At 39.2% G+C, this 12,504-nt stretch overlaps 1 protein-coding gene across 1 annotated transcript; it reads right to left on the bottom strand.

Annotated features, from left to right (window-relative positions):
• Window positions 1-279: 279 nt before the first annotated feature.
• Window positions 280-12,503, bottom strand: LOC136428500 (alpha/beta hydrolase domain-containing protein 17B-like). The gene is made up of 4 exons (XM_066418067.1): window positions 12,019-12,503; window positions 10,633-11,050; window positions 5,313-5,445; window positions 280-3,995 (listed from the first exon to the last, which is right to left on the bottom strand). The coding sequence occupies exons 1-4, from the start codon at window positions 12,112-12,114 to the stop codon at window positions 3,776-3,778; spliced, it is 867 nt and encodes a 288-aa protein (XP_066274164.1). The 5' UTR covers window positions 12,115-12,503; the 3' UTR covers window positions 280-3,775.
• Between the last annotated feature and the right edge of the window lies 1 nt (window position 12,504).

Raw genomic sequence — 12,504 nt, 5'->3', positions numbered from 1 at the left:
AAGTCCAAATATCTAAATATACAGTAACAATTTACGGTTTCTGTCATTATAGGAGACCACAGGTTACTTTGTTGAGTTGTTCAGGTTCAAGTACAGGACCTAAACCTCTGTCTGTACATGTACCTGATGTTAGGTACGTTTAGGTACACAGCCCTATTCTGACTTGGTTACAAAACTGATTATTGAATATTGTATGGCAAAAGCAGCAAAGCATTGACAAGCAGTTAGGTCTACAGTTGGATAAGTCACGATCACAATGAAATGAACGTCTTACCCCAGTTCACTTTTTTTTGGTTTAATGACTCGTACAAACAGCATGGCCTGACACAGAAAGGTGATCTTCATTTTAGTTTCCCATATTTACAAGTCCCCAGTATTTGTTAGTGTAAAACATGCGCTTACTCTACAATAAGTGACAGATGTGTGAAACATGTACATTTACAACTTGAGGTATCTGACAGGGATTCTAGGACTGTTACAGAGGCAGTCATTATAATTACCTTCCATACATCATCATCTTAGTCATTTTCATATGAGTAGTTTTTAAGTGGTAAAACCTTTTTTCCATGTCTAAATGGATCAAAAGCATTACAAGCAGGTGAGAGTTTTATTTTACAAGACTTTCCTCGATGTTAACTTGAAATGTTCCAAAAGTCTATATTTCTTCCGAGCTTTTCTAGATCCGGGGTGCTCAAATATTCATAAAACTTTGTACAAAATGCACTATGGCAAAATACTTTTGTACAGGGTAACTTGCTTTTGTTTGGAGCATTGCTAAATTACACAGATGCACACAAATGGAGAACACATCTTTGACTACCATTTTGAAGTGCTTTTTTCTAACACAACACATAGGTATTAAACAGGAATGATTCATTTCACACCAGACAATGTACTTAATAATAAGTCATCAAAGTTACGTCAAATTCATTTAAAATACTATAAACAGTCGGACACTCACATCAAGAAACTCGTAGGAATTTTCAGAATGTTACAAACATCTGCCAACCCTGTATGATGCCATGATCTTTCTCCTTGTGAACAGAAATCTGGGATAACTTGACCTTGGCTTTCACAGTGGAGTGGTCAAATGCCAATACTTTAATCCATCCACACCCAACCTGCATAAGCTGCCTGTCAACTTGAAAATGAAAATTGATTGCTTAAGTGTTGCGCCCAAAACTGCAATTGCTTCCACATTTTCCTGTTGCCCCTACCCCTTTCATGTTGGATGTGCATGGGTTTGGTACCACACCAGTAAATTTTGCTTTAAAAGGCCACACTAGGAAAAATTCCTCGGTTCAAGGAAATAAAAGGGCAAAAAATATAACAGGCGAGTCATTTGCACAGAACATGTATTCGCATCTGGAAATAAAATGAAGAATGCAAGGGCACACTGACATATCTGCTTTCTTGCTAAATTCAGGTTTGTTTCAGAAATGTCCAACAACCAAGGAATTAACATAGTGCAGCCTTATAATATGAACACAATTCCTTCTCTTACTCTATTTTCTAAGTAAACATAATCATCACATAAGTGTTCAAAGTTTGTCTTATTCTTTTTCTCCTCTTCCTTCCTTTTAACAGTGGCTGAGCTATGAGCAATGATGTATTCTAGGCCTCCTTTTTGAGTAAAGCATGCAAATCCAAACCTTAGACACAAAAAAAAGAAATCTCTTATAACACTTAACCAACTGAACATCTAGTCTGCAAAATTAATCTCTGCAATACAAGAATCTCTTGACAGAACTTTTACAGTTTTGTACTCATAGTCATACATCCAAGCTTTGAAATGATGCCTTGCCAACACATGATACAAAACTCTGGTATTGTTTGTACAAGGAGGGACTACATAGAGTAGACCATACAGATCATATTTACACAATTCCAGCATTTTGTTTACCATAAAGATGACAAAGAAACTAAGCCAGAGCATGTGTTATTTGTAAAAAAAAATTCTGTAGATCTTTCTTGGCAAAAGTATGGACAAGCTAGCAAATTTCTGTGGTCCACCCCTTGATATTGACAGATGATTAGTATGAAAGTTATAACAAAAGAGACAAATATGATGTGAAAGTTTGAGATGCAACATGTACCTGAGACAGACATACCTCAGAAGTTCCCGTCATCCTGCAATCTTAACTTACAAAAATGCTAAGTATATTTTTATTCCTTACACAGCAAATTGAACAAAAAAGTAGTACTACATGTACTTCCATAGAATGAGATAGCCACCACCATAGAGTAGGCATTGTGTAAATAAGAACTAGTTAAGGCCAGGCAAGTCTAAACAGATCTTCTAGTCTTGATTAAAACCCAATTTTGATGCCCCGATATTGGAAACGTAAGGTAGAAATATTATGTCTTTATCATGTCTACAAATCTACTTGAAAGTCCTTTCCCTCCAATTGCGGTTCTTTTTACCAATGATTCTGCCCAGATTGGCCTTGCTAACATTTTTCTTCATTTTTTGGTGACCAAAATAATTCGTTGTTAGACTTACATGGCCTCAACTTTGCTCACACATGTTGACATGCACACAGACACATACACGACAAATGGCGGGACAAAGAAATTAGATACTTCTGTGTACTTGGGACTTGTATACAGATACATGTATGGCCTCAACTTAGCCAGCTCACTTCTATATATGCTAGCTTGTGTCTTACATTCTTTAAGTTCTGACTATACATGACCGAAATGGGCAGCATGGGTTTGTACATTGTATTACAGACTAATTTTGGGCCAATAAGTACGAGGCTTCCAATAAGTAAAACCCAGCATATATACAACACAGCTAAATAAGTTGAAGCCAGCTTACTATTGGGTTTGCTTAGTCTTGATTTCATACACAATTTTTTTTTTCATGCACAATTTTCTACAACTGTCAAGAGATTCTTTTCTTTTCCTTCATTTCTGTCAAAGTGCTGGAGTACATTCCTGTGAGTCAATGTTATCCCCTACATAAGTATGAAATACCCTAGACAAACACTCTTTTTTTGGCAACACCTCAAGGGCAGAGGCATTTTGTTAGTAACAACCTACACCCAGAAGGGATACCAACCTCCCATGCTAATTACAAAACCTTTACAACCAGCCCAATTCCCCATATACATACAAACACCGTCAACAAGTCAAATGTTTCGTTCAGTATCCCTGTCCAGTTAGTTTGTAAGCACCAAACTCTTTCCTCATTTAACAGGTACACCTTTTCGTGGATCTCATTGCATGCTGGGAGATGCAGGGCATTATGGGTAACGCAGGGGGCAAACCATTAACATGACCAGACTGGACACAGTTTGCATTTACCATACTACCCATAGTGCCCTGCACCTCCCAGGATACAATGGGATCTGTGAAAAGTTCTACTGGCAAACATAAACATTAAATCCTAACCCCTTTGAACCAAATACTAGTATTCCACTTCAGGAAGTTGGCAAGAACTTCTCCCACCATCTTTTTAAATCCTACACATGACTGTTGGTGATTCACAAGACAGGGTGCATGGGAAATTTGTTTATCAACACTTAGAACATGGTCACACACTGTTAGTGCTCTGATTATAATTAAAAAATGAAACACTACAACCAGGATGTGGGGTGTCAGCCGTCCGGGGAGCGGTGCAACTGTTAGTTTAACAAACACAGCTGACGCCTCCAAATTTGGTACCTCTTCCCTTGATGCATATATACACCATTTGACATGGAATATGTATAACTTGTAGGTTCTACACACTAGAATGCCATGTTACAGAGTGGCAGCCAGGGCCTGGTGGTCAGGGCTGCGTCAGCTCTGTTGACACGAACTGTTTCAACCTCTCCAGGTACTGGCCGTACAGTTCCACGTCATTGTGGCCCGCCCCCTCCACCCACAGGGGCTCCACCGCACGCGGGCAGCGCTCGTAGATCGCCAGGCCGTGGGAGAAGTCGATGACCTCGTCTTCGGTGCCGTGGATGACAAGAACGGGCGACGTCACCTTGGAGATCTTGTCAATGCTAGGAGGAAGAACAGTCAAATTAAATCCACAGTACACATGCCTGCAGTACATGCATACTTTTTAACTTACCATGTAAAAATTAATACATTCATTCTAGAACCCAGCAAGAATCTATGTTGCATACTTATGACGGAGGCATAACATATTTCCTACATTCATTAATTCAGGTATGTACCTGAGATCAAAATAAAACCATACCTCATGGTGTAAATGGCATTGAATACAGTAGTAGAGTTACACAAAGTACTGGTTCAACTGTACTACAGTAAGTGCTCTAGCGGCTTTGAAGAAACTAATCTCAGTTTTAATGTACATGATGCTGACTGAATCTCATTGCATTTACATTTTTACTTGTAAATGTCAGCCTCTTTGGCCAGACTTAAACATCATATGTTCACCTGGAAACCTGGGCCTTTATCCTCTAATAATCAACTTAGTTTATCCATACTGTCAGTGAACACTTCAGAAAATGCTAGTACAATAGCAGAGGCCTAACTAAGACCTTGAATCCTCAGAAAAAAGCCTACTAAATCCTAAATCCTTGCACACTGGTCTACCAAACCAAGCAACCATAGACTTAATTCTTACATACAAAGGCAGATACATTACGATTACCCTCAAAAGATTTTCAGCGTTTTTATGAGCAAAACTCAACTCTAAGCCATCATCTAGAATGTTACATGGGGAATTTCTCATGGCAAAGTGGGACATTAGGAGTAATAACAGAGAGAAATGACTCCTAGCTGGGACTTTAAAACAATTGAAGGGATCCAGAAATGGCAGGATAGAATAAGAATAGCACTTAGTTGCTGTTGGGGACCTGTTAGTGTTACCTTTCTGACATTGAAATAATTACAATATGCATTGCAGTGAGGACTGGGGGAACTCATTATGACAGAGCTGGGTGTCAGCAAATGGTAAACTTTTCAACCAGGAATTGATTTGCTTGTCTACAGGTATAGTAAATGTGCCAGATGGTAATACAGAAGCAAACGAATATTGATAAGGTCTGCTACACCGCCTTAATAAGCTTGGTAGTAATGGTGATACGTTCAGCAAATCAAAATCCTTTCCATACTTCTTGGTGTACGCGGATAAGCCATTTTAGTGTGGTACCCATCTCCATTGCTATAGCCCTTGATTTTTCAATCGTCTTTTTCTAAAACTTTAAATCAGAAATGTTCCTCTTATTTTCCCCCACTAGTATTACTATTAACACAGTGGCAGTCATTATTTTCTAACAAGCTTCACCACCATATATCCAGCTCTATGGAGTGCTGCTTTCAGCCTTCCATCGCAACCAATCACAGCTCACCTGGGGAAGGCGTCAAAGCACCAGGTCCTCTTGGTGTCGGGGAACGCCACCCTCATGCCGGACATCAGCGGGGAATGCAGGATTACTGCACCGCACTCGTACCGAGAGGCCAGGTCTATCGTCGGGACAGTACCTACGGGAGGGCGGCAGAGGTGGAAATAATGATACTGTATATACCAGATTTGAAACAACATGAACATTGCAAAGAGGTCAGGAAAACAGCAATTGCCAGATCAATGCATCATGCAGATACATTGTGCATTATAATTATATCATTGACTGGCAGGGCTCGAAATAGAGGGTGCATGTGCACCTTTGTGCCAAACTCAACTGTGCACCTAATTCTTTACTGTGGGTGCACTGGTGCACCTAGATATTTTGGTAGGCTATATGGTTAAGGTAACTATTGTACACTATTAGTATCATACAAAATATTAATGAAATCTGAGTATCAGAAAAATTAATTTAAACTTTGTTGTATTTTATCTGTATTGCTTGTTTAAAGTTTTGAAGTAAGCTATAGAAATAGAATAACAGATTGAGGCAGTAGTGTTAAACTTTGTAATTGAGTTTGGTTGACATTCTACTTTATTTTAGGGTTGTGCACCCAAAATTCATTTTGTGCACCTCAATTTTTTGGTTGGGTGCACCAGTGCACCTTTTTCCAAGAACGAATTTCGAGTCCTGACTGTGTACTTGTAGGAACAGTAGGATCATAATTCATTACACAGACATGGTTAATAAATTGCTCAGGGACAAACCTGGAGGCAGCAATAAATGATCTAATGGTCTGATACTATAAACCAATACTACACTACCATTTAATCCCATGTAATAATACTTGCAAGTGACCTTTCACAGAGAAATTGAAATACAAAAGACAACCATATTCTGTGACATACACGTGCACATGATGCAGCACATCTAAGGATTTTATCAACTGGCTATAGAAAATCACCGTGCTGCAATTGTATCATATTCACAAGGTCAAAAATGAATCGATAAACATTCCAAAGTTCCAAATCAGATGTAAATGTTAATACAGTTCCTATGGCAAAATATTGACCGGACTTCTGGTCAAGGACCACTCTAACACAAAGACATGGGTATTAAAAGCGAAGGTCGTGATAGGTAGATACAGATCAGTGTTCTCACCAGAATTTTTTCACAGCATAGGGGTCAGGTAAAGGAGGCCAACTTTACGCAACGCAAGTCACGCACAGAGTGCCGAAGACATGACAAGAGTAGGGAGTCTGGCATGCTCCCAAGGAAAATCTTTAAATTCATAACCCAATGAGGCACTATTTTCTACATTTTGAGGGATAAATTTGGTAAAGTAAAGTGTTTCCTCTGTCACAGTCTTATTCTAAAGCCAAATATGAACTTTTTATAAGATTTATGAAGGGTCTCAAGGTTCTCCCAAGAAAGAAACACCCCTATGCTGGTTGAAACACAGCATAGGGGTCCAGATCACAGCATAGGGGGTCCAAATCACAGCATAGGGGGCCCCTATGCTGAAAAGGCCTGGCGAGAACACTGAAGATAAATCATTATGCATGTACAAGATAATGGACTATTTGAAAAAAAAATCAATGATTCAAAGCTTTTCACATAGAAATACTATTCTTTCATCTTAGTCCCTTAATGTACAACATTTTGCAGGAAATTCATATATATCTGTAACATGTTTAGCACAGTAAGTTAGTAACAGAACCAGAATTAGCATCCTCTCTAAGAATTTAACATAATGGTTTCTTATGTAACCCTTCCTACAAATCAATGTATCAATAGTGCATGCCACATACAGGGGTGTGCCCCTAAATGAGAAATTATGAGAATGCACTCTGTCTATTAAGTCTGATTATATTACATGATGCTGGGATCATAAATAAGTGGCCAATCCAATTCAACTCAGTAAAAATTCAAAACCTTACTGCACTACCAAAAAAAGGATGACATAACAAGATTACAGCATAACCTTGATTCAACATTACATATTTATATGGAATTATATATTATAAGTCAGCTAGAATATGGCAATAAATCCTTGTTTAGTACGACATTGGAAAAATTCTCTGAAACAATTTATCAATTAAAGGTAGTAATTACTTCTACATTTGGCAACATTTCATATGTGCAAACATTCAAAGGCAAGGCCAGTCATATAATATTGTTTGACATCTAGTAAGAGTTCATGTATCTATTTGTAACCAGTTGTATGGCATTGTGGCACGTTATACTATAATTTCCAGAGAGGTCATGACCTGGAACATGTATCTGTATCACTGTTGTTCCTTCAACTTGGCAGCACTTCAATTTCGTGGCTAGGCAAATATAAAGAGTTTGTGGAGTCTTTGAGTTTGCATTTGAAGGAACTGTGGTAACGCATTGCAAGATAGAGTACAAAGTTGCAGTATAAAGACTTCATGTGAGAAATAAATATACTGAATCATAAATAAATTGCAAACATAAAATCTTCAGATTTACAGTACTTGTTTAGTACAGTCAAAGGTTAAACAATATATGTTATGAAAACTGCGCCTCCACTACATCTGCATTAATGAACAGCCCTCCTGACTACTGGAAGGGATGCGATCACACGCGCTACAAGCTTATATGTATGATTAGGTGGTTAATTTCTATAGCTAGGCCTCTTCGCACGCTATGTGTAGCCAGGTGTAAGCAGGAAACCCTTTAAAGGTGTGGCCAACTATCAGCTCTGTAAAACACCTGGACCTAGACTCTACCTTAAATTCGTTCATCTTGGCATGGACTTAAGTTTGTGGCAGCAGGGGAAAGGAGGCTTTGTGGTGTTTTAAATTTACAGCAATTCTGTACCAAAGTAATAATACATTGGAGATGCAATATCATAAATTCGTCACTGTGAAATTCAAAATAAAACCACTGGAAACATTTAAAGATTTACGGTAAATAAAAAACCTTCAATAGGGATGACTACATTATTACGTCCCATGCTACTAATATTGTTTTAAAATGTACCTAGATGATGTGGCTTTAATACTGGAATTTGATTTGGTGCCTCTGGTTAAAGGAGCCTGACATGCAGCTTTGTTTTGCTTCTGTCTGTGCCTAACCTTGGTTGCAGACCCTGCCAGGTGTATTTTTTCACTTACGCACAGTTTTCTGATAACTAGCAAGTTTTGATTGCTCTGATGACCACATGGACAGCTCTCAGACCTAGGCAAGCAATCAGATCCCCATATTGAAAACTGCATGCATGTGTATGATGTAGTTGTTGGAAAGAAATGTCCGGATTCCTACTTCAGTTGGGGCAGACTCAAGCTGAACCAACAAAATGTAGGCCTCCTGATTGCATCCTATATTCTACTTCATCGTAAGTATATGTACCTACTTTTCCTAAGTAAAAAATTACATTCGCCAATTGCATACATGTCTTACAAGCATTTGCAAGAAAGCTATAATAGATATCTTGAAGCTATCAAGCTATTCTCTGTTAAACGCCTTGACACATGCAACGCTGTTCAAACTCACAGACCTCTGCATGTGCACTACTCCTAAGCACCACACTGTCCCCAGTGGTATTTACTCAGGACCACCCACACAAAGTCGGTCTACTTCAAGTTGACTCTCTAGACTCTAGATGATAAGTCACACCTGGCATCAACATTAAAAGAATAGAAGTCTTGTGATACCATGCTAGCTAATTATATTGATTTCCTGAATGGCTCCGTGAATATAAAACCAGCAAAAAATCACATGATAGCTACTAGTACCTTTCTCCAAAAAAAATAATAATATCAATAACAGCATGATCTTTAAAAAAAAGATTGTCAATGGATAAATCAAGCAGATAGATCTTTTGAATGAAAAAGCCCTACTCGTTCTCCAAAGTCCAATAGCAAGACAAAGATGTAGAACTACCTACATGTATTTCTTTTCAAAAGACACATTTAGATAGATGCCCTACCACTGAGTACCAGTCAGGACATTCTCAGACCAACATTCAAAGCAGCAACAACTTGTACTTATATTTTTTTGTAATCACACGTTTCTGTTTCTTTCTCACACAACTGTAGGTTGTCTACCCTTGAGAGAGCAAAAAAAGACATTTGATAGCTCTTATCAATATCATAATTCATAGCAGGCAATACGTGCTAGCCTTTGTGATGCACAAGTATTTTGTGAATCTTGTTTGCATAAGTAATGCTGATGTTGGGAAGATGAAGCAGTTATTCTAAGCATTAGGATATTTTGTCAGTCTGATAAATATTTGGTCTGGCTGAAATAGGAAAACAAACAACTTGGTACAGGTGAAACAAACAAAGATGGTGATAACCACGAGCAGGAAAAAATGAAGAAGGACTATTACACTGACACTGACCCATGACATAAGAATCATCACAGTAAGTTTTCTCTGTTTACACAATATACCAAAAATGCTTTGAACTCAACATAAGAGACATAGTTGGAAGCAGTTTGCCATGGTAGTCCTGTAACTGATACTGAATGTTGAAACACACAAAATACCATGAATACCAAGTTTTCTTTCAATGAATAAATTTGCACAAAATACAGGTGGAATATAGTAGAAAATCAGACATTTTTCTTTTTGATCTTTTTGTTGAGTTTCTGATATCCTTACTAAGTTATACAACCCAGTTTTAGCCATGAAAGATTACTGTCACATGGAAACATTTAAGAGTGACTGTCAGACATGATATTGCAAACTGTACAAAAATCCACAATACTTGGCGAACCATCCCCGAACTGTTTATGTATTGTAATGTATAGCCATTAAAGAAATACAATGTACTGCTCCTTTATGCAACCATGGTCCCTGACCTTCAAGATGAGGGTTGGACAAGGTGAAGGTGCTGTCTATACCTGGTATGGTATGCAAGATGCTGAAGTTCAGTGCCTAACCATTAATGATCAACAGATGTATGACTTGACTGTCAGTGAACTTCTTATTTTCTGGAAGTCTGGAAGAAAATTCTAAGGATTTACCACATCAAGTCCTGGAAACAAAAAACCTGCATCAGGCTGCATGGAAAAGGAGTATGGTACTAGTAAGACAGGATTCCTGCAAAAAACAGCTGCACAGACCTATCCTGAACTACTACAGAATTCATGGCAAAGGATTTAGAACATATATCTCACAAATAGAAAACCTGAACACTCGATGGCACAACTAAGAAGATGTATCTAAACCTCATCCAAGGAGGTTTTATCATGCCTTATCAAAATAGAAAGAGTCCTGCTGAGGGCAAAGGCATGATCATGATGGGTAAGTTCTGCTGAATACAAGGCATGATGGGTAACAATTGAGAATCCTTACCTATTGACTGTCCGTACAAAATGATGTGTTCTGGTGATATGCCGTATCTCGTTCGTAGCGAGTGCCAAGCTGCATCGATATCTGCATACAGGTTCTTTTCGCTTGGCTTCCCTGTCGATACGCCATAGCCTGAGTAGTCGAAACTGAAGACGTTACAGTTTATTCTCGTTCCCAGGCCAATGTAGAAGGATGACATTTGGCCCAGGTCGACGGCGTTACCATGTGAAAACAGGAGGGTGTACCGTGCAGATGGCGAACACCGCACGAACATGCAGGCGATGCGATTACCCCGGTTTGTACGTGTCATGAAGACTTCGATACAGTCCAGTTCTCGTTGCGTGTATTGCCATTCTGCTCGCTCTGACAGGTGCAGAGAGAAACGCTGGCCCGAGTCATCTGGGACAAAGGCGTAGGTGGGCTGGAGGAATCAAGAACAGTACTGTAAACATCTAGTCATGATTTTAGATGAGAAAATCACTCTCAACAAATTCCTTACCAATTTAGGGCACTCTATACTCACTGGCTATGTTTGACTTTTCAAGAAGGGTGATAAGTCAGTCAAGAATTTGAAGAAAAGAAAAAGTGAATATCATCTTTTTTTCTGACAAAAACCCTTGTTCAGCTGCAAGTTGTTTGCAGTCTTGGACACCCTTGGGGCATATTCGGTTGTTTGTTTGCACAACCAGTTAGCGTAACACAGCAGTTTTGTGCAATGAGTACGAGGTGCGTGAGACCAGACTGAAAGGTTTGCAAGTGTGGTGGTTCTTTAACGTTCTTGAGATATGGTTCTCCTCAAACTCTGGAGCTCAGCTTTACGTTCGATACAAGAATGGACCCAGTCTAGTAGAAGCTAATGGGATTCATGTTCACCTGAGTCGAGTGAGGAAATAAGTTGGTTCAAGGTTTGAACTACGAACCAGTTCATTGGGTAAAGTGCCTTTCCCATATATAACAATCATGATAATATCGTAGATCCAAACATGGTAAAGTTCAAATGGCAGCCAAATCCACCTGACCAGAAGTTCAAAATAATACCGTGTAAACTTAAAAATTCATATTTACTTTTCATATCAACTTACTTTTACTTATTCACAATCATTAACAGCTATTTAATTATATTTCTAATGAGATGCCTATATCTGTTTATGAAAAAGGTAGGTTGAAACAAAATTAAAGCCATCATCTCACCCAAGGGTGTAGAAAATCACATGTAAACAACGTGAAACATAAGAAGTCCTACAAAGATTCTTCCATATAAAGGAATTGGACAGTGAATGCGAAGGCTTACAGTGTGTTTAAGAAGACTTTACAAATCTACGTAATCGTCCAGACCTTCTCTATTAACCCCGCCAAAATGTTTCCCGGATTAAATTATGATTTTTGTACCTCGGGTGGAAGGAAGGCGAGCTTGGCGGCGATCCTGGCCGGGCATGGCGGGCAGCAGAACAGGCAGCACAGCTCTCCTAGAGATAACCCGTTCATCTGGAACAGCGGCTGGGGATTCCGGTAAGCACTGAGCAGAACGAACCACAACGACACTGAAATCCCTCGGCACGACTCTACAACCAGGTAGATATCGCGGTGAAAAAGGAAATGTCTTTCCTCAGGAACTCGAGTCAGTCGACAAGCTCGCTCAGGGGTACTTGAGACAGCAGTCACAAATTTGGGCGGATTTCAAGCGCTTCCTTCCCTCAGCAAGGGACCTTCCTTTCCTAGAAAATGGGCGGAAGAATGCTGCTAATCTCGCCCACCAAGATTTGTCCCAGCTCGCGGCGGATCCAGACTCAGGAAGGTGAGTAAACGCTAGAGGGAAGTGTTTCAATTTTGTGTTTCACTCCAGGCCGGCCATGAGCCTGACGTCATCAACCACCC

The sequence above is a fragment of the Branchiostoma lanceolatum genome, chromosome 2 (assembly GCF_035083965.1).
Source record: "Branchiostoma lanceolatum isolate klBraLanc5 chromosome 2, klBraLanc5.hap2, whole genome shotgun sequence".
NCBI classification, from domain to species: domain Eukaryota; kingdom Metazoa; phylum Chordata; class Leptocardii; order Amphioxiformes; family Branchiostomatidae; genus Branchiostoma; species Branchiostoma lanceolatum.
This window is presented reverse-complemented; position numbering and strand designations above follow the sequence as displayed.